We start from the raw sequence: 25,518 nt of genomic DNA on the forward strand, positions 1-25,518 counted from the left end.
TTGAAGCTAGTATGCCATCTAATGTTTAAGCAAGGAAGCACATTAAAACAACAACTTTGATTTGGGGTTTAAGCAGTGTTTTCTCAAATCTGAAAGTAAATTACTCTTAAGTTTGAAAACAATGCCTTGCAAATGACAAGCCACAGATGGCCCAGGTATTTTAGCAGAAGCTTTTCAGATCTGACAGTCGGTTTCAAGTTCAAGATCTCACAAAAAAAAAAAAAAAAAAAAAAATGAGCATGAGGCATCAAATAAAACATTACATCTCTGCTGATCCTCAGTGACTTGTTTGGGTCATGTCCAAGAGAGGCGTACATGACATCTCTCTAAAGAGTTTGTGCCTGATAGATAAGCCAAAATAATGTACTACTGGCCTTTCATTTTTCTCTATTATTTTGAATATATAGTATGACTATCCGGTTAGAATATAAAGTTTGGCTTTATTTCTGTCATACATCTATAAAAAAAGCTCTCCTTGAGAATTAACAGAGGTTTAGCTCTAGATAATGTTGATGTTTTATTGAAAATATTTCATTTGAAGTCGCCATTATGGTGATTAGTGTTTGTTTCAGTTGGTCTATTGACCCTTGACTTTTAAAATTCTTTTTCAGCATTTCTAATAGTGTTTCACAAAATGTCTTGTGCTTTTTTATCTCTCTTTTTTAGCAATGCACACAAGCGGAAGTTGCCTGTTTGTATGACATTTAAAAGGATGTCACAAAGTGAGTTTTTTTGTTTGTTTATTGACTCAATATTGAGGTTGAGGTATTACTGAACTGTAAAAATGTCTCTATTAAACAGAAGTCGCTGTTGTGATTAACCACTGTAATCCATTAACACTGAAAATAAACAAACATAATCATTGAGACACTTAGACATAATCACACATTATACAAACCTCAACAATGGTGACAATCATCAAAATATTCAGAAACAGATCAACTCTGAACAACATCTTCAATTTATTTTGTAAGGCCCGTTATATTGGTCCAATTGCAGGTTCGCCAATACACGGGGAAGGTATCACGTGTTACTGTCCTTTTCTCATGCAAAGTATTGGTTGGTTAAATGCAATACATTAATCATGTATTCACTCGTAATTTCATCTGACTCCATAAATGAAAGGTTTTAATAATATCTGTGCCTCACTAAAAGTGAGCGAATGTTTGACTATTCCTTTTAACCATTAAATGAACAATGTCAAAATCAGTTAGAATAATCACATGTAATAATTTAATATTTCAGATATCCAAGATCAATTCCACAATCAATTCAAATATCTAGAACATGGTTATACATTGGTTACACCAAATAATCTTACCCCAGCTTGTACCTGAGAGAGAGAGAGAGAGAGAGAGAGAGAGAGAGAGACAGACAGACAGACAGACAGACCACCTATTCCATTCGTGTCCAGCCAAAAAGAGCCCAGAGACCCGGAGCACACCTTCCTTTATCCCCTTGACCAGGTAACATGGGGGATGGGGGAGGCCACCCTCAAAATGGCTTCTTATTCAACAAAAGTTTTCTCTAAACTTCTATAAACCTTATTTCCTTTTATTTTATCTATCTGGATATGAGATATCTGTACCACTCACTTTGAGACATTTCAAATGACACCAAAAACATAACAGTCAATGATAAACATTCACATTAAACCATGTTCTTGTATGAGTTGTTCTTAGTAGTTTGTGAGAGGAAGTCAGGCCGTGTGGGGGAGGTCGAATGTTAATTAGCCATCAGGGCCTTTTGCCTCATGCAGGCCTCAACCAGTATTTTCAGTCTTACAATTTCATCTAAAGCTGTGGCTGAAAGTCAGTTGTAGTTCTTGTTTCTGCTTGTCTCTTCTCTTTTTTCTGTTCTCGTTCCGCTTTCCTTCAGTGATTCTGCTTGTTAACAACAGGTGTTCATCACTCAATTAATCACCTGATTATCTCATTGACAGCAAATCTGCCGCAGTGTTTCTTTAACACTTTGTAGATTGGGACAATATGTACAGAGCAGTGTTGATTTAACTCTAAGGATATGTTTCAGTTGTTGAGGGGAAGTACACCTGGAGCTTCAGGTGTGTGTGTGTAAAACAACTGATTTTTCACTGCAAATAGAGCTAAAATAGAACTTATTTTATTCATGCACATATATATACATATATTATAAAAACAGGCCCAATGGGAAATTTGCAACTTCCCTCCAGAGAAAGTGTAATTCAGTTATTAGATATTTCTGTCATAACTTTTGATCTACACATCTGTGAGATTGTAATTAATAATGCATCTGTTCTACAGGATTTCACAAATCTTAAAATGTTAAACTCCCATATGAAGCATACAAATGACACAGCTTCGATCACTCATTGAATTCGTTTGTAAATGCGAATGATGTTTTTGCAGTTTGGACAGGTGTGTTTCACATCCTTGCACGAGTCCAGACAGAAGGGAATGCAACAACAGAACCAGCACCTGAAAATCACAACAGACAATTTATAAATCAGCAGTCTGTAAATTCAAGCAGTGTAAATGGTCTAAAGCTTGTACAGTTAGCATACTCACACAAAGAGCGCAAGAACTCCGCAGATTAACCAGGTGAGCAACCCGTTTAAATATTCGATTTCCGTGACGACCTCCGTCATGCAGTGAGGGCAGATAATACGGCCCGGGACATCAGTGAGACTCAAAAGCGCCGGCTGGGTAACTGCACATATACAAATGCATCTATGACATGTGGAACAAATATAAAATATTGCATATACAGTATATATATATATATATATACAGTGAGGAAAATAAGTATTTGAACACCCTGCTATTTTGCAAGTTCTCCCACTTGGAAATCATGGAGGGGTCTGAAATTGTCATTGTAGGTGCATGTCCACTGTGAGAGACAAAATCTAAAAAAAAAAATCCAGAAATCACAATATATGATTTTTTAGCTATTTATTTGTATGATACAGCTGCAAATAAGTATTTGAACACCTGTCTATCAGCTAGAATTCTGACCCTCAAAGACCTGTTAGTCTGCCTTTAAAATGTCCACCTCCACTCCATTTATTATCCTAAATTAGATGCACCTGTTTGAGGTCGTTATCTTCATAAAGACACCTGTCCACTCCATTCAATCAGTAAGAATCCAACTACTAACATGGCCAAGACCAAAGAGCTGTCCAAAGACACTAGAGACAAAATTGTACACCTCCACAAGGCTGGAAAGGGCTACGGGGAAATTGCCAAGCAGCTTGGTGAAAAAAGGTCCACTGTTGGAGCAATCATTAGAAAATGGAAGAAGCTAAACATGACTGTCAATCTCCCTCGGACTGGGGCTCCATGCAAGATCTCACCTCGTGGGGTCTCAATGATCCTAAGAAAGGTGAGAAATCAGCCCAGAACTACATGGGAGGAGCTGGTCAATGACCTGAAAAGAGCTGGGACCACCGTTTTCAAGGGTACTGTTGGTAATACACTAAGACGTCATGGTTTGAAATCATGCATGGCACGGAAGGTTCCCCTGCTTAAACCAGCACATGTCAAGGCCCGTCTTAAGTTTGCCAATGACCATTTGGATGATCCAGAGGAGTCATGGGAGAAAGTCATGTGGTCAGATGAGACCAAAATAGAACTTTTTGGTCATAATTCCAGTAAACGTGTTTGGAGGAAGAAGAATGATGAGTACCATCCCAAGAACACCATCCCTACTGTGAAGCATGGGGGTGGTAGCATCATGCTTTGGGGGTGTTTTTCTGCACATGGGACAGGGCGACTGCACTGTATTAAGGAGAGGATGACCGGGGCCATGTATTGCGAGATTTTGGGGAACAACCTCCTTCCCTCAGTTAGAGCATTGAAGATGGGTCGAGGCTGGGTCATCCAACATGACAATGACCCAAAGCACACAGCCAGGATAACCAAAGAGTGGCTCTGTAAGAAGCATGTCAAGGTTCTGGCGTGGCCTAGCCAGTCTCCAGACCTAAATCCAATAGAGAATCTTTGGAGGGAGCTCAAACTCCGTGTTTCTCAGCGACAGCCCAGAAACCTGACTGATCTAGAGAAGATCTGTGTGGAGGAGTGGGCCAAAATCCCTCCTGCAGTGTGTGCAAACCTGGTGAAAAACTACAGGAAATGTTTGACCTCTGTAATTGCAAACAAAGGCTACTGTACCAAATATTAACATTGATTTTCTCAGGTGTTCAAATACTTATTTGCAGCTGTATCATACAAATAAATAGATAAAAAATCATACATTGTGATTTCTGGATTTTTTTTTTAGATTATGTCTCTCACAGTGGACATGCACCTACGATGACAATTTCAGACCCCTCCATGATTTCCAAGTGGGAGAACTTGCAAAATAGCAGGTGTTCAAATACTTATTTTCCTCACTGTATATTATACGTCTGCAAGAGTAATTAATTAAGTCTGGGTGATATGCAAAATATGTATTTTGAAGATTTTTTTATTTATTAATTAAACATGTATAGTGTCCTCCAAACATCAGGAAACACCCTATATTTCAAGGTAGGGTTTTAGACAATATCAGCATAAATCTCATTTTTCAGAGTAAATCCATTAAAGTAACTTGGAATTATTATCAATGGTTTTCTTTTTGGTTACATAAGTATATACACATCACAATCACACATGTCCTTTCTGCTGTGATGCCTGATTAGTGGAATTAATGATTAGCAATTAAAGATAGTACACAGCGATACAAAATATATTTTATAAACAATTCTAGTTTAAAAAATAACAAGATTGGTTGAAACATCATTGAAACAAAATAAGGATTTATGCCAATATTGTTTGTCCAGGGCGTTCACAAACCTTTGAAAAGCACTGTAATGTAATAAGTGCAAGAGTACAAGTATTTAGTTTAAATAGTACTCAAGTAAAGTACAAATTCTTCAAAGTAATAATTAAGTACTTCACTCCTCTAATCACATCAAAAGATGCAAAGTTCAGGGAATAAAGAGGAATTAGGTAAATGGTGGCTTTCTGATTCAGAGGAAATCTTCTGTGAAAAGGTTTGCAGGCATTATCAGTTCCCTCCGATTTATATGGTTTATCCTCGTCATGTTACATTAGTGTTTATCACTCATGAAATGAATAAAACATGAGAAATGATGGGTCTTGGGTTCTGAACACTCACCGACAGGAACCATCATGGGCTGGACGGTGGTGGGTGGAGCCCCGAAGCCATATGGAGGTGGTTGGTAAGGTGCAGCGTGTGGACCTGTAAAAGGGTCAAAACACCAGTTAAACACTGAAACCCACTGCACTGGAGATTTACAGGATGTGAGATCGTTTTATTTAAAACCCAGACAGCAACATAGTGTCGGCACAGATCCGGCCCACATCTGGTACGTGTGGTTTTCATGTGTACCAGATGTGGGCCGGATCTGGGCCAACACTATGTTGCTGTCTGGGAAGCCAGTTCATCTCAAATGATCCAATTAAACAAGTGACCAAATCAAAGAAAACACTAGTCATGTTAACATGCACCCAAATAATCTGTTGGTAATTGGATTGATGGCTCAATCAGAATGAAAAGCCTTCACGTAAACACCTCAATCGACTCAACTGAGCTCGATCTCAGTGAAATTGAGATTAAAAGGGGTAGATCTGAAATAATCAGATTAAGAGGAAAAAATAAGCATGTAAACACTTGAATATGAGTATCTTCTCGATCAGATTTTAAAAAAGGTTAGTCCTATTTAAAACATTACTTGGGTTTCAATTGTTCAGTTGTTGATTTATTTGTTTACAGGATCAATAACATGCTATATTATCCAGTCTTGGGTGGACACGCATTGCTGGTAAAAACTGAAATTCAATGTTCTGTGAGTGTGAGATGGACAGGTCCTGAAACCCAGTGTTTCTGTTTATGGAGAACATAGCAATTATCTTTCTTCTAATATTTTTTTTTTTACAGGCTTTCACAGTCAGAGATGTTCCCACCCACAACACCAGTATCCATCCATTAGAAATCTAATCTACCAGGCCATTACTTAATAGAGGTCAACATCTTGTAAAAGTTTCATACATGTTTCTTGAGGTGTAATCGTGAAGCCCAAACTATATCACCACCCAGAGTCTGTATGATTTACAGGTAACGTCCTTTAACACACATCTGACGTCAATGATGTGACCTTTGCACAGTGCATGATTTCCTGATAACCCGTCCATAAAACAGATCTTAATGGTGCACTTTCTTCAACAAAAACACATTCAATGAACTGAAGTAGAGAGACTGAAATAGTATTTTCTTGTAAAACATACTCCAAATACAATAATCTTTGTTTTACTTACAACTTTGAATTTTTTTGAAGTTTTTGGATCTTTTTCTATCTATTATTAATGCTTGAGGGAACACTGACTTGCATTTGGGTCGAATCACAGATTCTAAAGGCTTCAGAAACGTTCTCCTACTGTAAGTTGTTACAACTAGGTTCCATATGTTATTATTAGTTAGCTGCGTTAGTGAACAAGAACAAACAATTCTTCTAAAGCATTTATTAATCTTAGCTATTGTTCATATCAACATTTACTAATACATTATTCAAATAAAAAGGTGTGTCTGTTATATAATTTAATGGACCTGAGCTAACATGAACCAACAACGAACAGTTGTTTATTAACTAATGTTAAAAAAGAAGAATAAGTACTGTAAAAATGTATTGCTCATTGTTTGTTAGTTGCATTAACCAACATAGCTAATGGAACCTTATTGTAAAGTGTTATATTTTGTTCTGGTCTGTAATCCTCTTGTTAGTGAAGATGATCTGACCTGTTTGAGGAGGGTAGGCTGCCTGCGGTCCAGGGTTGTATACGCCTGTCTGGGTCGGCTGAGGACCGTAATAAGGAGGGGGGGTGTATTCCTTCTCCATGATCAAAGACCTGGTAATGAGAATACATGAAGATGAGGAATTGCAAACATTTCTTTATCTTTGTAACATTCTAATCTTGTTCAACTAATTTCCCTATATATATAGTAAAAACCACACACTATACAAAGCTGAATAACATCACTTTATGCACTAGACATTTAACAAAAGTATAACTCTTAGTTGATGTAAAAATGTATGCTCGTACCTGTAAGCGGTGTGAAACGTGCGGTTGTGTTGCTTCCTCTTTTAGAGAACGAACGGCAGAATATGGATGACTATGAGTGAGAGTGAGAGGGTGCGGTCCATGACAACAGCAGTCTACAGCCATAAAATTAACAGTCACACTGTGTAGGCAGGGCTATCTTTGGCTGACTAAATGATGAACAACAACATTTGATGAAAAAAAAAAAAAAAAAAAATTCCATGACAATAAAGGCGAGAAAGCAACATTACCAGTTTAGCAAAATTATTTTTTTTTACTTGCTTGCACTGTTAATCTTAAAGCAAATGTTGGCAGGTCAGCAGACAGACTGAATCCACGAGCATATTAAACTGGGACTTATCTAAAGTTCTGTGTGTCACAGTTTAAGCAATGTTACATTTTATGTAGAAGGAAAAAAAAAAATGTTTACATTTGATATGTCTAAAACTTTATACTTCTCTTTTATTATGTTAATTGTATGTATTCGAATTGAATAACTAGCCTGTTCGTGGAAAATGCCATAGGCTATGCAGATTATAAGCCGCTTTATCATGTTCTGGTGGGACTTTATAAGCCTGAATGATTCCTATATGTGCTCATACATTGCTTATGTAGATTTTTCTATGACTAAATCATGATTTCATCACAGCTGTGTCGAGTTCCTGGCTTTCAATTCTTGCACACTGTAAATGCATGGTTATATTTTACTCTTGTCAGTTTGTAGGCTACTCAACGCTCATAAAACTTTAATGTGATTGGCCATTGTGGGAGGAAGATTCCATTAACTCTGTTGTAATCTGTTTATATTAATATTACCTCAATTTGAGTCCAGCATTTCCTGGAATTAGTCAGTCATTAACATTAGAGAGAGAGAGGGCAGCTTATAAACAATTTACCACGTCTCCATCATCCAACTTGCAATGCTGGAAATTCTTTTTTCTTTTATTTGATGTGTAGAGCCTTGATTGTTCACACTACTGAAGCCTCAACCTTTCTCATTCAGTATACATTCAGAAGTGCATTGAATATGAAATATAACATCAACTAGCTTGCCAAATCATATATGGAGTTTATCCTATCCATTTTTGAAACTGTTTTTAGGGAAGACATAAGGAAATTACAACTTTTTATATTTTTTTTTTTATTCAGCATTACTGTAATAGCATTATACTTTGGTTAAAATCCAAAGTAAGAAACAATGTTGCAAAAAAATAATCTCTCTCTCTCTCTCTGTGTGTGTGTTTGCGCGCCTGTGCCAGAAAAACGCGTCCATAGAAACCGGCAGTATCCAGGCTACGGAAAACAAACATTCGGCGACTTCGACCGCTACAGGAACCGATAAATCTCTTTAACAAAACGATTTTAAATACAGGCTAGTAAATACTTTTTTACTTTACACCAAATTATGATGTCATCCAAAGTTTTAGTGTCACGACCCCATTTTGACACGCGGGTAGTGGCACAGAATGGATCACAGCCGCCGGTCACAAACCCGGAGACCACCGTTAAGGAAAACGTTTACGCGGGTACATCCGCCGGTCTGGCCACCGCGGGCTACCGGAGCGCCAAATACACCCCCGAAGAGTGGCTCACCAATAACTCTGCTCTCTTAAACCGGGCCGTCGCGGACCGGAACCGGGCGGAGAATATTTGCCACGAGTCCAAAGCGCTGAAAGTGGAGACCGACGCCGGGACTTTACGCACGCAGACCGAGGGCACCAAACACTTGGGCGAGCGGCTGCAGGACATCCACCGCTGGAGATCCGAGTTGGCGCAGTTTATCGAGCGGCTGAACGCAGAAACACACCTGCTGATTGACTCCAGGAGGCGGCTGGAAAAAGCGCTGGACGCCACGGAGATCCCCTTCGCCATCGCCACTGATAACCTGACCTGCCGAGAGAGACGCTTCGGCCCGGATCTGGTGGTGGACCCGGTGGAAGAGGAACTTCTAAAGGTATGAAAAACATTAAAATAATCGAAATAGAATTTTTTTTGTCTACTCGTATGGAAATTTGTCTTTGGCTCCCTACAAAGTGAAAATTAAGTAATATTATCTATTTTTGTCTTTTCTTTGTTCAAGAGAATAATAAAACAATAAATACATTATTAGTAGGCCTAGTTCCCATGGCAATGGTCTGTGTTTGCTGAGTTGTAGAACCCTTTTAATTAATAATAATAATAATTAAAATATATATATATATATTATTAGTAGTAGACTAGTAATAGTAGCTACTGTAAGGAAGATGCCATTAAACACAAACAAAATAATATTTGAACAATATATGTGAACAACAGATCCTAAAACAGTTCATTAAATGATTTTCAACAGGAGGTGGAGCTGATCAGAAGCATCCAGGCCCTGCTGAAAAAAACTCTGGATCAAACTCTCAACCAGATCAGGCTAGTTATCTAGCATTTTGTCATAATTTACTACCTTTGAGACTACAGCACATAACTGAGATGGATTTTATTCGGATTGCAGAATGCAGATTAAAGTCATAAAACTGTTTGTGTGTGCCAGGTTGAACCGGGAGGTGACGCAGACTCTTGAGTTCGACTGGTCTGATAAACAGCAGGCCTACACCCTGGATGACCAGTGTGGACGTTATAACAACAGGAGCATGGACACACAACAGCATCCCAGCTCAGCAATGCTGCAGGATCAGTGCGTGCCAAAACTCACAAACACAAACAGTATTTTCATTTCACACACACCTTGCACAATACATTATATCAGCATATCAAAGGTGCCGTTTAGCTTAACCAGATCATTCTGAACAGTTTTTGGCTGTATTAGATTCTTGACAGCATCAGTGACGGCACTCTCCGGTGTGTTTCTCTGTAGGGTGTGTGATGAGGAGGTGTGGCGTAAGTTTACTGTGGATAACCTGCGGCTGGCGGAGAGAGAGGAGACGGCGAGCCAGGCCCTGAGGAGGCTGTCTGAGCGAGTGCTGCAGGAGACGACTGAGGACCTGCGGGCGCAGTGTGTTACTGTAGATCAGGCTTTCATCCAGCGCTGCATGGAACTGAGCCAGTCCAAAACACAGCTGGAGCTGCACCTGGGACAGGCAATACACACCTATACAAAGCAAAAGCCTATACAGTGCATGATGTATATAAATGATCACATACACTGTAAAAAAAAAAAAAAAAAAATGGTAGATGTGAACTTTACAGTAAAAAAACGTAGAGGCATTTTAAGTTTTAACGGAACGAACATTTCAAAGTAGAATAACTGGCTGTAGCATTGGTTTTCGGAGAAACAAGTATGTGAACAGCATGTTTCCTAGATATCTGCAAACATATGGTATTTTTATCCTTTAGTACAGCCAAAAATAAATGAAAAATACAGCACCTTAAACTCAAATAATGCAATAAACATTTATTTAACAGTGTAAGATAAGAACATAAAACACTAATGTACATAACTAATAAGAAAATCATTTTTAGATCATTTTTTACAGTGTATGATAGAGCCTATAGAATCTTCACATTTCATACTTTATGATGTTTTATTAACAAAGTTCGGGAGGAGCACGTTCAAATAATCAAGCAATCAATCAATCAACTCATCAAACAATTACCATGTCTACCCTATCAGCATGAGAGGAAGCATATATATATATTCACTCTGTCAACTCACCTAACTTCCTTGACAGTTTTCAGCATCCCTCCACCACCCCGACTCCTCACTCTTGGCTTGTTCTTTCACAGCCAGGAATACGGGGGGAGTACTCTGGGTTCGGGCCAAATACCGAGCCCGGAGCCCTCTCCTCGGACAGCACGCCAAATACGCATTTATTCTATCTGACTTATTTGTAAGTGTGAACTCGTGAAATACAAAAACATGAAATCACTCTCTATGGTTGTTTACCGTGTGTGTGTAATAGATTCTGGATCAGATCGGGGCTCAGGAGAAGAATATAGCATACTTGCAGCAAGCTGTGCATGATAAAGAAGCTCCACTCAGAGTGGCTCAATCCAGACTGCATAACCGGACCTTCAGACCCAACATTGAGCAGTGCCGAGACCAGCCGCAACTCAGGTACAGGCACTCACTCACTTGCTCACTCACACACTTACTTACTCACACACTCATTTACTTACACACTCACTCAATCACTCGCGCTCACTCACTTACACACACACACTCACTTGCTCACTCACACACTCACTCACTCACTTACACACACACTCACTCACTCACTCACTCTCTGTCACTTGCTCACTCACTTAAACACTTACTTGCTCACTCACACACTCACTCACTCGCTCGCTCACTTCCTTAAATACTCACTTGCTCACTCACACACTCACTCACTCCCTTACATACACACACACACTCACTCACTCACTGGCACTCACTCACTCACTCGCACTCACTCACTTAAACACTCAACTTACTCACTCACTCACTCACACTCACTCACTCACTCACACACTCACTTACACACACACTCACTCACTTAAATACTCACTTGCTCACTCACTCCCTTACACACACACACACTTACTCACTCGCACACTCACTCGCACACTCGCACACTCACTTACTCGCTCACTCGCACACACACTCACTCACTCGCACTCACACTCACTCGCACTCACTCACTCACTCACACTCACTCACTCACTCACTCACTCACTCTCGCACACTCACTTACTCGCTCACTCACTTACTCGCTCACTCACACACTCGCACACACACTCACTCACTCAATCACACACACACACACACTCTCCCAACACTCATGAAGCGATCTGATGCGTGTGTGTTTTGTAGTCTGTTAGGTGAGGCATCAAAGCTCAGCAGTACAGTATCAGCCCTACAGCAGCAGCTGTATGAAGCACGCAAATCTTTGTCTGACCTTGAGGAGAGTCGACTGGCCCTGGAGAAAGACATCGCTTGCAAAACAAACTCTCTCCTCATCGACAGAGAGAAGTGTATGACGCACCGCACACGCTACCCTACTGTCACAGTGCTGTCTGGATACTGACACACTCTCATAACAATCCCTCCTCAACAGGAGGTCCGGGTCTGTTAGACTGTTACTTCCAGTGGCCTGCAGTGTGTGTCTGTTTTTTTTTTTAATGCAGTTATTATATATATATTCTCTGGTTTTAAAGAAACTTTTTTTGCACATTAAAGTTTTTTTCAAAAGCAATCATTCTAGTTTTAATGATAGATTATTATAGTTATTAATTATCTTTATTATTTATTATTATATATTAAATGTTTTATTGTGTCATTTAAATTTGTTTCTACATATTATAAATAAATTAAGAGTGACCAATCATAAGTTTTTAGTCCTACACAAATTTACATTTAAAGGGATAGTCGGTCCAAAACTGACAAAAATATGCTTATTATTATTGTATCATTTTCTGTGTTAAATCAGGATTTGAAAGTCAAAATAAAATAAAATAGTAAAATAATCCTGAAATATTTCTGAAAATAACATGGACCCTTTTCACATTTCCGGGGTTCTCAGAAGCGGATGTTGTCATAGTTGGGTAAACTTTAGTGGTGAACAGGAGATGGCAGCAAATTGAATTGTTGTATTCCCGTTTGCTCCAATATCAAAAGAAAAAAATCCATGTTTAGCGTTCTGTGACTTTCCAAAGGAGGGAAAAATATCGAGAGATTGATTACAGCAGTCAGAAGAGAGAAAGATGTGAAATTTGCCATTACTCCCTCAGCCGTTGTATTAGAAACACTCTTACAGCAGTGTTCATTTGTGTTTTGTAATTTACTGCCAAGGTAATTTAACACAAAGTATAGCGTTATAATTGTATATTAACTATTAAAAAAATGATAATACTAAAAACTAGATTTGCAATGTTAATAACTGTGGAAATGTGTCATCACCGTATGTGAAAAGGGTCCATTAAAAAAATTAGCTGCCTCAATGAACTGGCATTTGTGGAAAGACAAACGGTATCAGTATGGTAGGACTAGTTTCAACTTATAAACTGATGTCTGATGCAAATACAGACAAAACTGGTGCGTACTATATAATCTGATTATATGGCTTATGCAATTTACAAGAGTAAAATACTTAAATCTGTCCGTGTTTACTAAGTATTGGGTAAATAAAGTGAGTGTTTTTTAAAATGGTGTTGTTGTTTATGTCTCTACAAGTGCATAAGAATGTTAATTCCATTCAGGAAGATTGGAACTTCAACACTGTATCTTAGATTGACACTATAGTGAACGCCATCAACATGACCGGTGTCTTAAGTATGTGTGAAAACACAGCAAATGTTATTGGCCGACAATAGTCCATGAGGTCATTGCAGAGCGTTTGTGAGTATAAGAGGGTGCATGTAATGCATGTCATCACCTTTTTTTTGTATTCAGGAACAATTTGTTTGTAAAATAGCACGTGGTGAAGGCAAACTAGAAATGGAAAATCCGAGCAAGTGTTTCAGGAAGTGTGTGCCTCCGTGCCCCAGGTTTCTGACTCCTAACTTTCATCAAGATGTCCTGTCTTTGGCATCATCATATCCAGCAGACAGCATGTTGCTGGTGCCATCAGGCCAGGGAGAGGTGGTTGAGGAGGGCAAGGATATTATTTGTACTGAGCCCTCTGAGCCTGCAAGCCCTGCATACGAGGAGCTGTTAGATGTTATGGCCGTGTCATAACCAGATCTGGAGAATATATATATATATAAAAAAACAAATCTGGATCTGGTATGGGGCGTGAAAAACAGGAAGTCGCTCGTGGCAGACTTGACCCATAAGCCCTCCCCCATGAGCCAACCAATTCTTACTGAACTCCATGCAGAGGTGAAGTCGCCGTAAAAGAAATCATATTCAGCTCGCATTTATCCATTCCAACATTCAAATTATGTGAATGTAGAGGGGTTACGAGAGCAAGGATATGTGAGGAGGATGCCCCTGTCGAAGAGACGCTTGTCAGCTATCCCTCAAAGGGTGAATCATCCTCTCTGAAGGCTCCGGCATGTCATCTTAACATCTTTGCTCCCCTTTGATCCTTAGGGTTGATGTAGGGTGAACTGAGTATTGTAGGGGGCATTCTACATGTATGTCCCCTCTACGTGTGTATGGTCTCCGTTGGATGGGTGGGCTTTTTAGGCCTCTCTAGTTGACCCTGGTTGAATATGGAAATAGATGATGCTAATAAGTCGAAGAAGTTTGCCTGGGGGGCATCCCTCCTTGTTATCTGTCACTTACAATGGCTAACACTAATAAAGAAATACTAAGCGCTGGCTATAGCAGGTCCTAGATTAATGTTTTACCTAAAGTGGGGTTCGAGCTGCCTACCCCAGTATTCTGAGATCTTTAAGTAGTGTTAAGCTCCCCTGTGGGATGAGCCTCTACTGTGCCTAAGGCTCCCCCTTTGGAGGAGCAGCAACATTGAAGGTCGTAGCAGCTGCGGTTTTAGGGCCGTGCATGCTCCCTTTGGTGAGCTGCTCTTTAGGACCTTAGGGTTGAGTAAGGTGTTTATTCCCTCCCCAACTATGTTGGGTCTTAAAGTAGGGTCCTTCACTCCCCTTTAAAGCTCAAGTTGATCTATCTTCTTATTCTGCACTCTTTCTTTAAAAGAAGTTCACATAGCTGAGCCAGTTATTCTTTAGAGCTCTGCTCTTGGGCCCGGCATATGGACCGCAAGGAAGGAAGGTTGTAAAGGCCAAGACTTCCCTTGTTATAAGAGCATAGAAGCTTGGATATCGCATATAATTGGCAGTGTTGAAGTTTCACTTCGAAAGGGAACATCTCAGGTTACGATTGTAACCATGGTTCTGAGAAGGGGAATGAGACAGCGTCTTGTTGCCATGCCTTAGGTCTACCTCCGTGTCTCATTCAGACAAAAGAGTTGATGATGTGGTAAATAAATCTGTAAAATGTATTCATGGAAGTGAAAATACTGTACCACAATGCCAAAGTATAGTTTGACTTATTTAATTTGACTTGCACATTATTAAATCGTGAATGTTTTGTTTTTTTGCACAGCAGTATTACAAGGTAAGGTTACAGCATCAGAAGTGCATATATATATATATATATATATATATATATATATATATATATACACACACACACACACACACACATATAGATATAGACAATTCTTTAAATAAATAATCAAGATTATGACAAAAGTTGCTGGAATTAGTGTTGGCTATGGTACTTCACTTAGGTCTACTCTCATTGCATCAAATGTTTCTATTTACAATGTGTTTTGCCTGGTATCCTAACCAAATAGAAGCTTGGATATCATGGCCTCCTTTCAGTCATGGCCTCCTAATCATTTAAACAGATTGACCACATCTCTTTCGTCTGATAGCTGGTGGGTGTCCGGGTAAGCTATGACTGCCTTCGTATCACTTGGATAGATGCTGCATACGGGTGGCAGTAGAGGAGATTCCACTACTTTGTTGAAAGGCTTCTCTCCAGTGTGCATTCTCATGTGAATTTTAAGGCTTTGTTTCATTGTGAAACTCTTTCCACACTCAGAGCAGACGAAGGGCTTCTCTCCAGTGTGACTCCTCATGTGACTTTGAAGGTGTCCTTGTTGCATGAAACTCTTTTCACACTCAGAGCAGGAGAACGGCTTCTCTCCAGTGTGAATTCTTATGTGTCTCTCAAGGCTTTGTTTCACTGTGAACCTCAATATACAATAAGGACAGGTGAAAGGTTTCTCTCCAGTGTGGATTTTCATGTGTCTCTCAAGGGTGCTGTTCATTGTGAAACTCTTTCCACACACAGAGCAGGTGAAAGGCTTCTCTCCAGTGTGAATTCTCATGTGAATATCAAGGTTTTGTTTCACTGTGAAACCCTTTCCACACTCAGAGCAGACGAAGGGCTTCTCTCCACTGTGACTTCTCATGTGACTTTGAAGGTGTCCTTGTTGCATGAAACTCTTTCCACACTCAGAGCAGGAGAACGGCTTCTCTCCAGTGTGAATTCTTATGTGTCTCTCAAGGCTTTGTTTCACTGTGAACCTCAATATACAATAAGGACAGGTGAAAGGTTTCTCTCCAGTGTGGATTTTCATGTGTCTTTCAAGGGTGCTGTTCACTGTGAAACTTTTTCCACACTCAGAGCAGACAAAGGGCTTCTCTCCAGTGTGAATTCTCATGTGATTTTGAAGGTGTCCATGCTGCGTGAAACTCTTTCCACACTCAGAGCAGATGAAATGCTTATCTTCGGTGTGAGTACTCATGTGTATCTTAAGGCTCCTTCTAACTGTAAAACTCTTTCCACACTGAGAACAGATAAAAGGCTTCTCTCCAGTGTGAATTCTCATATGAATGTTAAGCTTTTGTTTCTCTATGAAGCTCATTCCACACTGAGAGCAGGTGAACGGCCTCTCTCCAGTGTGAATTCTCATGTGTCTCTCAAGGATATGTTTCAATGTGAAACTCTTCATACAATAAGAGCAGATGAAAGGCTTCTGGCCAGTGTGCATTTTCATGTGAATTTGAAGTTGACCTTGTTGCATGAAACTCCTTCCACACATAAAGCATGAAAATGGCTTCTCGCCGGTGTGAATTCTCATGTGACTCTCAAGGTTACTCTTCACTGTGAAACTCTTTCCACATTGAGAGCAGGAGAAAGGCTTCTCTCCAGTGTGAATTCTCATGTGACATTTCAGCTGTCCTTGTTGTTTGAAACTTTTTCCACATTGAGGGCAAGAGAAAGGTTTTTCTCCAGTGTGAATTCTCATGTGAATTAGAAGTTGCCGTTGTTCCATGAAACTGTTTCCACACTGAGAGCAGATGAAGGGCTTCACTCCAGTGTGAATTCTCATGTGACTCTCAAGGTGCTGTTTTACTGTGTAACTCCTTGCACACTGGGTGCAGGCAAAAGGTTTCTCTCCAGTGTGTATGCTCATGTGTCTCTTAAGGCTCCGGTTTACTCTGAAACACTTTCCACATTGAGGACAGGTAAAAGGTTTCTCTCCGGTGTGAATTCTCATATGAATTTTTAGCTTTTGCATCTCTATGAAGCCCATCCCACACTCAGAGCAGGAGAACGGCTTCTCCCCAGTGTGAATTCTCATGTGTCTGTCAAGGCTTTGTTTAAAAATGAAACTCTTTCCACACTGAGAGCAGATGAAAGGTTGCTCTCCAGTGTGTATTCTCATGTGAGTATTAAGCTGTTGTTTCTCTATGAAGCCCATCCCACACTCAGAGCAGATAAAAGGCTTCTCTCCAGTATGAATTCTAATGTGTCTCTCAAGGCTTTGTTTCAATGTGAAACTCTTTTCGCACTGAGGGCATGTGAAAGGCTTCTCTCCAGTGTGAATTCTCATGTGACTCTCAAGGCTTTGTTTCACTGTGAAACTCTTTCCACACTGAGAACAGGAGAAAGGCTTCTCTCCAGTGTGAACTCTCATGTGACGTTTCCGCTGTCCGTGTTGTGTGAAACTCTTTCCACATTGAGGGCAAGTGAAAGGCTTCTCCCCAGTGTGAATTCTGTTGTGAATTATTAGTTGTCGTTGATCCATGAAACTCCTTCCACACTCAGAGCAGGAGAAAGGCTTCTCTCCAGTGTGAATTTTCATGTGACGTGTCAGCTGTCCTTGTTGTGTGAAACTCTTTCCACACTGAGAACATGTGCAAGGTTTCTCCCCAGTGTGAACCCTCATGTGAATAATAAGCTTGTGTTTTTCTATGAAGTTCATTCCACACTCAGAGCAGGAGAAAGGCTTCTCTCCAGTGTGAATTTTCATGTGACGTGTCAGCTGTCCTTGTTGTGTGAAACTCTTTCCGCACTGAGAGCAGGTGAATGGCTTCTCTCCAGTGTGAATTCTCATGTGCTTCTTTAGACTTACTTGTTCGGTGAAACACACCCCACATTGATGGCAAGTGACAGAATCTTCTTTCAGTTCCTTCAGATCTAAAACAAACATTGAAAGATTGATGTTAAAAGTCAATTCAAGGGCAGCAAAGATGAGATAGCCAACGTAATAGATGTGCACCCCAAACAATAAATTAAGATGAACATTGCTCAAATCCAATTGAAACTGAACATTTTATACAAAGTTGTAGACCTGTTACTATGTATCCTGATTCATTACAAATGAACGTTTTGGGTTACTTGACTGTAACCCTGTTTCCTGAAAAAGTGTGAATGAGATGCTGCGCTTGATTCAGCGCTCTGAGAACACTTTTTTGTGTGACCGGCTGTGAATATACACTATTACTAAAAGTATTGGGACACCCCTCCAAATCACTGAATTCAGGCGTTCCAATCACTTCCATGGCCACAGTTGTTTAAAATCAAGCTCCTAGGCATGCAGACTCTCATCGCTCTCAGGTTGCCACCTGTGCAATAAGTCCATTCATCAAATTTCCTCACTACTAAATATTCCACGATCAACTGTTAGTGGTATTATAACAAAGTGGAAGCAATTGGGAAAAACAGCAACTCAGCCACAAAGTGGAAGGCCACGTAAAATCACAGAGCGGGGTCAGCGCATGCTGAGGTGCACAGTGCGCAGAAGTCGCAAACTTTCTGCAGAGTCAATAGCTACAAACCTCCAGACTTCATGTGGCCTTCAGATTAGCTCAAGAACAGTGCGTAGAGAGCTTCTTGGAATGGGTTTCCATGGCCGAGCAGCTGCATCCAAGCCTTACATCACCAAATGCAATGCAAAGTGTTGGATGCTGTGGTGTAAAACACGCCACCACTGAACTCTAGAGCAGTGGAGACGTGTTTCTCTGGAGTGACGAATCACGCTTCTCTGTCTGGCAATCCAATGGACTGGGTATGGTCTGGGTTTGGCGGTTGCCAGGAGAGTGGTACTTGCCTGACTGCATTGTGCCAAGTGTAAAGTTTGGTGGAGGGGGGATTATGGTGTGGGCTTGTTTTTCAGGGGTTGGGCTTGGCCCCTTAGTTCCAGTGAAAGGAACTCTTAATGCTTCAGCATATCAAGTTATTTTAGACAATTTCATGCTCCCAACTTTGTGGGAACAGTTTGGGGATGGCCCCTTCCTGTTCCAACATGACTGAGCACCAGTGCACAAAGCAAGGTCCATAAAGACATGGATGAGCGAGTCTGGTGTGGAGGAACTTGACTGGCCTGCACAGAGTCCTGTCCTCAACCCAATAGAACACCTTTGGGAATAATTCGAGCGGAGACTGCGAGCCAGGCCTTATCGTTCAACATCAGTGCCTGACCTCACAAATGCACTTCTAGAAGAATGGTCAAAAATTCCCAAATAAACACTCCTAAACCTTGTGGAAAGCTTTCCCAGAAGAGTTAAAGCTGTTATAGCTGCAAAGGGTGGGCCAACTCAATATTAAACCCTACGGATTAAGAATGGGATGTCATTAATCAATGGGAGTTCATGTGCATGTAGGCCTAAAGGCAGACGTCCCGAAACTTTTGGCAATATAGTGTAGTTAGCATCTTGAACTTGAGCGCCTTGACTGAGAAGTTCAAGCCTTGATGATCTAAAATCGGATGCAACCCCCCATCCTTCTTGGGAACCAGGAGGTATCTGCTGTAGTAACCTGACTCTTTATCTGGAAGGGGAACATGTTCTATGACCAGAAGAGATTATAGCTCTTGTGACAGTAAATGCGCCTCCTCCGGCTTCATGGTAGTGGAGACCATGCCGCTGAAATGCGGAGGACGGCGAACTAATTGGATTCTGTAACCTTTTTCTATTGTCCTTAGAACCCAAGTAGAAATCAACCTTAGTACATTTCGCTGGAAATCGCTGCCCCCCGCAACCCCAGAGGTGGCGGGGATGGTACCCAGAGGTTTCATGGGGGTGTTGGGAACAGGTGGGTAGATTTACATGGCCCGTACCGAGGGGGGGTACCCCCACAGGGTTGGGCGCAAGACCATCAGGACATCTTTTTGGAAATTATGGTCAAGAGGTCTTGCCTTTTTGGAGGCTGCTGAGAGCAACGAGCCGGTCCCCAGTCTTGTTTCTGTGCCTCACGTTTAGAAAGACCAGGGTGAGGCTGGGTGGCCAGCAGCCCCTCCCCCTAAGTGTGGCGAGGAAGGAATTGCACGAAAGCTTCCTCGGTTTTCTTCACCTCCCGAGACCTGCTAACGACTGTGTTACCCGAGTCGCCAAATGGGCCAGAAGGTGAGATTGGGGCATCAAGCAGGAACACCCTGTCCCTGTCTTTGATGCCTGTGAGGTTCAGCCACAGATGCATCTCCGTGCTAACCAAAGCACCCATTGAATGGCCGATGGCACGAGCCGTTTGCTTGGTTGCACGGAGGGGCAGATATTTAACAAGCAAGATGAACATAATAAATATGAATAATAAAAAAAAGTTCATACAGTCTGTGAAGAAATTGTTCTATTGAACTAGATCTTCACCGAATAGGACTAGAACTTAGGATGGGCTTAAGTACACAAGTAACTTAAATAACATGTTGTTTTAAATGGTTATTAAATTACTTATGTAACAACAAGGGAACTCAGTATTTTAGTTTGTTGATGTGGGTAAATAAAACCAGCTACATTTTCATATGTCTCATAACACACCATAAACTTGCTCTAGTTTAATACAAAAGCAACTGAGGATTCAGTATCAATATTACTGTAATATTTGTGCAGCGTTCACCTTGTTGTGACATCGATTTTTTTATATTGTAGTGGACTATTTATTTTTCTTATCAGAAGCTTTAAGATAATATACAGGCTGTATTTAAACTCAAATCAATATTTCATGTCCACATATTTATTTTTATGGTCAGTAGCCATAGCTAAGCAGAATCAGAAAGCAATAAGTCGGGAGCAGAAAGGTTTTGAATTGTATCACCACAAATGTATTTACTCTGCAAAAATGACCTGCTGACTAACATACATTCTAATGGTTTAAGGGCCAGTATTCCTTAAAACACACACTCTGGACACATTTACTCTCGCATTTAAAAAGTTATTAAAACAATGGTAAAATAAAAAACTATTACCAAAGCCATTTTACCATTAATGAAATACAATGTTTTTTATATGATCACATTAAAGTAACTTGCACTGGATATGTTAGTAGGCTAAGCTAAGGGGTTGATCAAGACACAGTTGTAAGGAAAGGTTAATAAAAACATTGTACAATGTTGTATTGTACAACAAAACAACATTGTCTTCAACACACTTTTTGCAACAATTTCTTGTAATGCCATTTTCAACATTTTTTTTTCCAACATATACTATTTTTATTTGTATTATTCTAAACTTTAATTGATGTTCTTGTTCCCCAGTTTCTCTGACCTGCATGGTTTACCTGAATTCAATGGTTTTATCTGCCACTAAATATATGTATTAGAACAAAACAAAATTCAATGAGAACACTTTTGTAAAATTTTGCATTATGTGAATAAACATTTAATGATGCTAAATATTATGCAAAATATTAACCTAAAAAAAACGTTCTGTATAATAATTTTTAGGTTATTTAAAAATACCTCCCTGCAATGTTCTGGTTCTAATGTTAGGGGAATGTTCTGTGTTTGCTGGGTATGAGGCTTTTAAGAAAACCTTTGGATTATATTGAAAATGCTGGATCTCATGCTGTAGAATGAACCACAAGGCTGCTGTTATCAATATAACTCAGAGATTAGACTCTAAATGACTCGTTGATTCAGGTCACATGATTAGGCTATTATGTGAAAACATAACCAACACCACCTGATCACCTTTTCTCTTTGCTTGTCTGGCTGATATAACTCAGTTACAACTCAGTTATAGCAGCACAAACATAATCTGATATTAAAAACTCAAGGGACAAAACCCCAAGTAAAGCAAACACTGATCCCCATTAATGGTGACTTTAAAACTGTGATTTTCTCCTTTGGTGATTCTGCTTGTTAACATCAGGTATCTTCAATAATGGCCAATCATCACTCAATTAACTCAATGACTTCAATGTGAACACTTTTAAGTGTTCATTTAACACTATTATTTTAACACTTTAACACTATTGAGTGTGGTCTTAAATAAACTACCAGGATAGTTAATTTAACACTGGATGTTTTGCTGTGTACTATTGTGGACATGAGAACATCACCTATTTAGGTTTAGGCATAAATCATTTGATACATGAGGCTTACAATTAACAATAAACAGAATTAACAAATTATTTTAATAGATTTGTTGCATTGTAAGTGACAAATAACAGTCTTACTCTGTGTTTTATTCTTCCACTCTTGCATAGGTGTCGACTGGCAGGTCTTCGTCTTCACATCTGGTGCCTGTGTGGTCTGGTTGTTTTCAGGCTGCTCCATCTTTATCACTAGGAAATGTTCGATGCAGCTTATTTCATCAGTATCCATCAGTCAGGTTTCATGCAATCTATTCCCTAACAGATATTCTAAAACCAAAATTGATTTGGTTTGAAATGAGTGATTTGGCGTTTGGCAAAACGCTGCTTGAATAAGCTTCGAGACGTTTGCGAATCCATGGCTTGGAGAGCTCGTGCAACTGGCCAAATCACGTGATCGTTTCGTCATATACTGTGTGTTCGCCGCTAGGAGGCGTTCATCTGCAGAACCAGAGCCATTTAAGATCCAGTATGATCTCTGACTATGGACTGAACCCATGAACCAGTGTCTGTATTGATATGATTTTACCTGATCTCGGTTCAGTTTTATAATTTAGGTTCTAACCTGCAAACATAGGCTATGTTATGCAGAAGGGCAAAATGGAGAGTGATATTTAATTGGACCGATTAGCCAAACTCTCCCAGAAAATAAACAAAAACAATAACAATTAATAAAAGAATACAAATGATACATACTTCATATTAATGCCATTTAATGATTTTTGCTATTTTTGCTCAAAACATTTGCTATTGGTTTGTAATGTCATAATAGCATGTTTGGACTGTATTCTTGATGCATTTACTTTGTGTTGACCAGCAGCAGTCTCCAGTGTAAGGTGTTTTCAGCACTTAATCTGTAAAATATGGATGAGAAAAGGATTTAATTCAGAGATCTGAATAATCTCATTAGCAAATGCATAATCTTGCTTTTTTAAATATAAGCAAAAAACAGTCAGTGTAGTTTAAGGATAGAGTAAAATATCTTTAAATGTTTTATTGTGACATTTTCATTTACATTTTTTTACTACATATTATAAATATATTTACAGTGAAGGGTTAGTCCATCCCAAATATGAAAATACTGTCCTCATTTTGCTAATAAACTATCTATGGTTCACGCACCTCTGTGAGTCTATGCTATCCTTACACATACATGGCGTTAGAACACTGTCATTTTATTTTAAATCTATCTTTGTTAAACATGACACTAAAATAAGCATGAAATATTCCTAAAAATTGACATTTAAGAAAAAAAACTTAAATTTTTTTAAGCAGTGACAGGAGCAGACTCACATTTGCATCGGTGAAAAAGCAACTGGTATTGCTTTAGTAAGTATTTTCTTTTTCCAAAAGATCTCTCAAATCAAGGAGTTCCAGATGCCAAAAAGCAGACTTTATTGTTTCAACAAAGCCTGTGCCAGCTAAACATCTAAGAATCTAATCTATCTCAGTTGCAGTTGTCTCTTTACACTGTTATCTGACCAATGATTGTGCACACAGGTACTTTCCACTTATGTAGTTTATGGATATGATAAGACATGCACGGTTGAGTGACACACAGGATGTAGGCTACACAGTTTCTTGTGAAACCCTTGCGCCAGGTCTAAAATATAAACACAGGCAAAGTTATGTCAATTAATTGGTCAGGCAACGCCCATTTTTATAAGTTGACATAGCTGCTATATGCAATGTCCAAGCACCTCTTAAGTGTCACCGGCCCACCGGTGGGCCCAAAATCATTACATATTTAAAACAGTAATATCCTATAATAAACATAAACTAATCTTGACAAACTATATATCATTTGAAAGCTTACAAACTCTAGTTTTCATATTTGGTGAATGATTTCCAAAATAAATTAGAGAGGAGCTGTAATTTATCAATTTGCAACAAGAATATTTTCATATTCCTAAGGCGTGTTCAGACCTTTATTTTGAAATAGCAATGAACATGAAAAATCATGAAAGAATGGATGAAACCTCAGTTTGTTTTCATGCCAAGAGTTCAAAAGATATCATCCATTCAATTATTTTAGAAAAAAATATATTAATATGTTTTTAATAACGCATATGGAAATGAAGGCGCCCTTATATGGGCAGTAATGGAGTCTGGTTGTCACCTAGTGAAAATGGTTGGTACTGCGCCCAAACAAAATCTCACTGAAAGCTCATTTTTTGAGATATCAACCTAAAATTTGAAACACAACTTATTCAGATTTTTGGCTTTGATTTTCTAGCAGTTTTAGAGTCGGCCAGGTTTTAAAAATATATATTTTATATAAAATATGAATAATTAAATTTTTTAAATTGTACATTTTCATAAACACAAACTTATATAACTTTTTTTTGTTTCACTTTCTTAATTTATTTCACTTCAACAAAAATCTGCCAAATGTCTTCTTTAAAACAAGACCAATTTTACGTCTATACTCCAAAGCATTCTTTAATTACAACCATTTAAAGTCGAAATGTGCATTTTCATGTATATTTAAAAAAAGGGGGGTGACACTTAAAGGGTTTTAAAGGAGAACTCCGGTCAATTTTAACATTGAGCAAATTTTTTTGTAAATTTGGAGTGCTGTCAGTACAGAGAACAACGACAAAAATCGGTGTTGCCTACACCGTGTTATCCTCTTTTTAAAATTTGCACCCTGTTGACTTCAATGGGGCAAGTTTTAAACCTGCTTTTATCCTCTTAACATCCTTGATGTGTCATTACAAGTGCACAGGTCATGTGAGTGATTCCTTTAGAGTGAACGCAGGTGAATCTGACTGCAGTAGATGTGAAAGATATTAATAAAAGTGATGTTATTTCAGCCAGCGCTCATACCTGTATTTACATCCTGTTTTCGGTCGAAGCCCACAGTAGTCGATTGTCGAGTTCGGGCGCATGATCGTACGTACTAAACCTATGCGCGTGAACTCGACAATCGACTACTGTGGACTTCGTCCGAAAACAGGATGTAAATACAGGTATGAGCGCTGGCTGAAATAACATCACTTTTATTAATATCTTTCACATCTACTGCAGTCAGATTCACCCGCGTTCACTCTGAAGGAATCACTCACATGACCTGTGCACTTGTAATGACACATCAAGGATGTTAAGAGGATAAAAGCAGGTTTAGTACTTGCCCCATTGAAGTCAACAGGGTGCAAATTTTAAAAAGAGGATAACACGGTGTAGGCAACACCAATTTTTGTCGTTGTTCTCTGTACTGACAGCACTCCAAATTTACAAAAAAATGAGCTTAATGTTAAAATTGACCGGAGTTCTCCTTTAATGAAACATTCATGAGACATTCTGAGGATGCACACCAAGTTTTGTAAAATTCTGCCAATAGAGGGCACTACAACAAAAAAAAAACAATTATAACTCCGCAACCGTATGATCCATGAAGTT

At 39.3% G+C, this 25,518-nt stretch overlaps 3 protein-coding genes across 4 annotated transcripts; 1 reads left to right on the forward strand and 2 right to left on the reverse strand.

The window, feature by feature from the left end:
• Window positions 1-1,910: 1,910 nt before the first annotated feature.
• LOC307145664 (lipopolysaccharide-induced tumor necrosis factor-alpha factor homolog) lies at window positions 1,911-8,693 on the reverse strand. 2 transcript variants are annotated; one of them, XM_079849046.1, is made up of 6 exons: window positions 8,670-8,693; window positions 7,080-7,149; window positions 6,775-6,884; window positions 5,137-5,220; window positions 2,547-2,688; window positions 1,911-2,456 (listed from the first exon to the last, which is right to left on the reverse strand). In XM_079849046.1, the coding sequence occupies exons 3-6, from the start codon at window positions 6,872-6,874 to the stop codon at window positions 2,348-2,350; spliced, it is 435 nt and encodes a 144-aa protein (XP_079705172.1). In that variant the 5' UTR covers window positions 6,875-6,884; window positions 7,080-7,149; window positions 8,670-8,693; the 3' UTR covers window positions 1,911-2,347. The 2 variants fall into 2 exon arrangements, with proteins under 2 accessions (XP_079705172.1, XP_079705171.1); XM_079849045.1 differs by lacking the exon at window positions 8,670-8,693 and having other exon boundaries at window positions 7,080-7,187.
• On the forward strand, window positions 8,379-12,103 carry tekt4 (tektin 4). Its single transcript, XM_079849074.1, has 6 exons — window positions 8,379-9,030; window positions 9,406-9,476; window positions 9,598-9,741; window positions 9,922-10,144; window positions 10,967-11,121; window positions 11,860-12,103. The coding sequence occupies exons 1-6, from the start codon at window positions 8,482-8,484 to the stop codon at window positions 12,071-12,073; spliced, it is 1,356 nt and encodes a 451-aa protein (XP_079705200.1). The 5' UTR covers window positions 8,379-8,481; the 3' UTR covers window positions 12,074-12,103.
• Window positions 12,104-15,211: 3,108 nt separating this feature from the next.
• LOC307151598 (uncharacterized protein) lies at window positions 15,212-22,573 on the reverse strand. The gene is made up of 2 exons (XM_079859696.1): window positions 22,201-22,573; window positions 15,212-17,946 (listed from the first exon to the last, which is right to left on the reverse strand). Exons 1-2 carry the CDS (start codon window positions 22,346-22,348, stop codon window positions 15,350-15,352), a joined length of 2,745 nt encoding a protein of 914 aa, XP_079715822.1. The 5' UTR covers window positions 22,349-22,573; the 3' UTR covers window positions 15,212-15,349.
• Between the last annotated feature and the right edge of the window lie 2,945 nt (window positions 22,574-25,518).

This window comes from Squalius cephalus (assembly GCF_949319135.1).
Source record: "Squalius cephalus genome assembly, chromosome: 2".
NCBI lineage: Eukaryota > Metazoa > Chordata > Actinopteri > Cypriniformes > Leuciscidae > Squalius > Squalius cephalus.